This window comes from Sinocyclocheilus rhinocerous, unplaced genomic scaffold (genome assembly GCF_001515625.1).
Source record: "Sinocyclocheilus rhinocerous isolate Xijiao unplaced genomic scaffold, SAMN03320098_v1.1 scaffold2051, whole genome shotgun sequence".
Classification (NCBI taxonomy): domain Eukaryota; kingdom Metazoa; phylum Chordata; class Actinopteri; order Cypriniformes; family Cyprinidae; genus Sinocyclocheilus; species Sinocyclocheilus rhinocerous.
The window spans coordinates 147,625-149,357 of record NW_015662256.1 but is presented as its reverse complement, the minus strand read 5'-3'; the positions used below and the strand labels follow the sequence as shown (position 1 = coordinate 149,357).

Below are 1,733 nucleotides of genomic sequence, written 5' to 3'. Positions count from 1 at the left end.
GATCGTGGAGCCCACGCATAGCGGCCGCCGTGAGGCATCCTAAGCGACATAGATTCCTAATGAACGAGTAAAATACAAAGTAAAGAGTTAACTAGAATAATCAAATGTCAGAATAATTAGAGACCGACAAACAACCAATTTGCCTTTCAACCAAAATTCGAGGTCATAATAAAATGGAGTCAGATTTCAGTTAAACCTAAATTGAATAACTCTGCTCGCTGAAAAGACTGAACATGCAAGCGACCTTCATCCACCACTGGATAACTTCCTTGGACCATGTGTGTGGACCTTACATGTGTGCGTGTGTTTGAAAACCTCATGAGCCCAGAGCATTTGTGTCAGTTTAAAGCTGCAGTCCGTAACTTTTTTTGGTTAAAAATGATCCTAAATCAATATTTGAGCAAGTACATAACCAGCCAGTGTTCGAAACTATCGCCTTACTTTAGCCCGGTTCACAACAGTTAGCTTATAATAATGTTTTATAATTTGAGTGGTACGGGTAGGTTTTCGCGGGAAATTCGAGCATGGCACTGCGTCATTACTTCATGTCTGTAAACATAAAGAAGTTGTCCCGACTACTAGGCTGTCGCATGTGAGGATCCTGCAGGTGGCGGATCGTTTCTAGCCTTTTCTCACAGCAGCCAGAATAATTAAATGTCAAAAAATCATTTTGATGGCGGATTGTAATCCATAAAGGATTATGTGTTTATGAAACACATGTGAATGAAATTAAATTATATTCCAGTTATAAATGTGCTTCTGATTATAGCCTGGGATTACAAAGATTTGTATTTTAAAGAAAACCAGTTCGAAGGGAGCATAATTTGCTTTTTGGGTTAAAATAATTTCTTAATATGAAATTAGAGGAGTATGACAATTAGATTAGACTGTGTAGAAATTGAAATCTACACGCTAATACACACTATACTCATAGTCACCAATGCTGATGTTGTTAACATTAATCATTTGAGAATAAAGTATAACAATGATAATAATTTGAACGGTTTGATGTGATATGAGCTAACCGATCTTTAGATTTAATCACCATTGGTAGCGAGATTTATGGTAATGTTTTTTTCCTCAGTTGGTCAGAACAAACGTGGCAGACTCAATTCCAGGTTTTCAAACAGAGATGGCGACAAAGAGGAAAAATTTACGGACTGCAGCTTTAATGTAAAATGTGTGTGTATAATATGATGTTTAATACATGATGGAGGATAAAGTAGTCATAGTTATGTGATGTTATATGTTCTGTAGGTGATGAGAGAATGGGAAGAGGCCGAGAGACAGGCGAAGAGCTTACCGCACAATGACAAAAAGGCCGTGATCCAGGTCAGTTTGTGTCCTTAAAGGGTTAGTTCACCCAAAAATGAAAATTCTGTCATTAATTACTCACCCTCGTGTCGTTCTAAACCCGTAAGACCTCCGTTCATCTTCGGAACACAAATTAAGATATTTTTGATGAATTCTGAGAGCTCTCTGACCCTCCCATAGCAATGTAATTATCGGTAAAGATCGGAGATCGGTAAAATAATCCATGTGACATCAGGGGTTCAACCGCAAAGAAAACAAAAATAACGACTTTATTCAACAATTCGTCTTCTCCGCGTCACCCTGTAGCGCCATTTTGGAGAATATCCACTGAACGTAAACAGCGTATGCTGTTCTGTGTCAGCTGTGTCACTGCGTCTGTTTTCTTTGCATACAAAAAGTATTCTCGTAGCTTCATAAAA

At 38.1% G+C, this 1,733-nt stretch overlaps 1 protein-coding gene across 2 annotated transcripts in view; it reads left to right on the top strand.

Annotated features, from left to right (window-relative positions):
- Window positions 1–1,733, top strand: part of appa (amyloid beta (A4) precursor protein a) — a 55,392-nt gene that overhangs the window by 38,005 nt on the left and 15,654 nt on the right. For both annotated transcript variants that reach the window (XM_016538054.1, XM_016538053.1), the window contains one exon: window positions 1,258–1,332. In XM_016538054.1, the coding sequence (XP_016393540.1) occupies window positions 1,258–1,332 (75 nt within the window). The remainder of the gene's footprint in view (window positions 1–1,257; window positions 1,333–1,733) is intronic.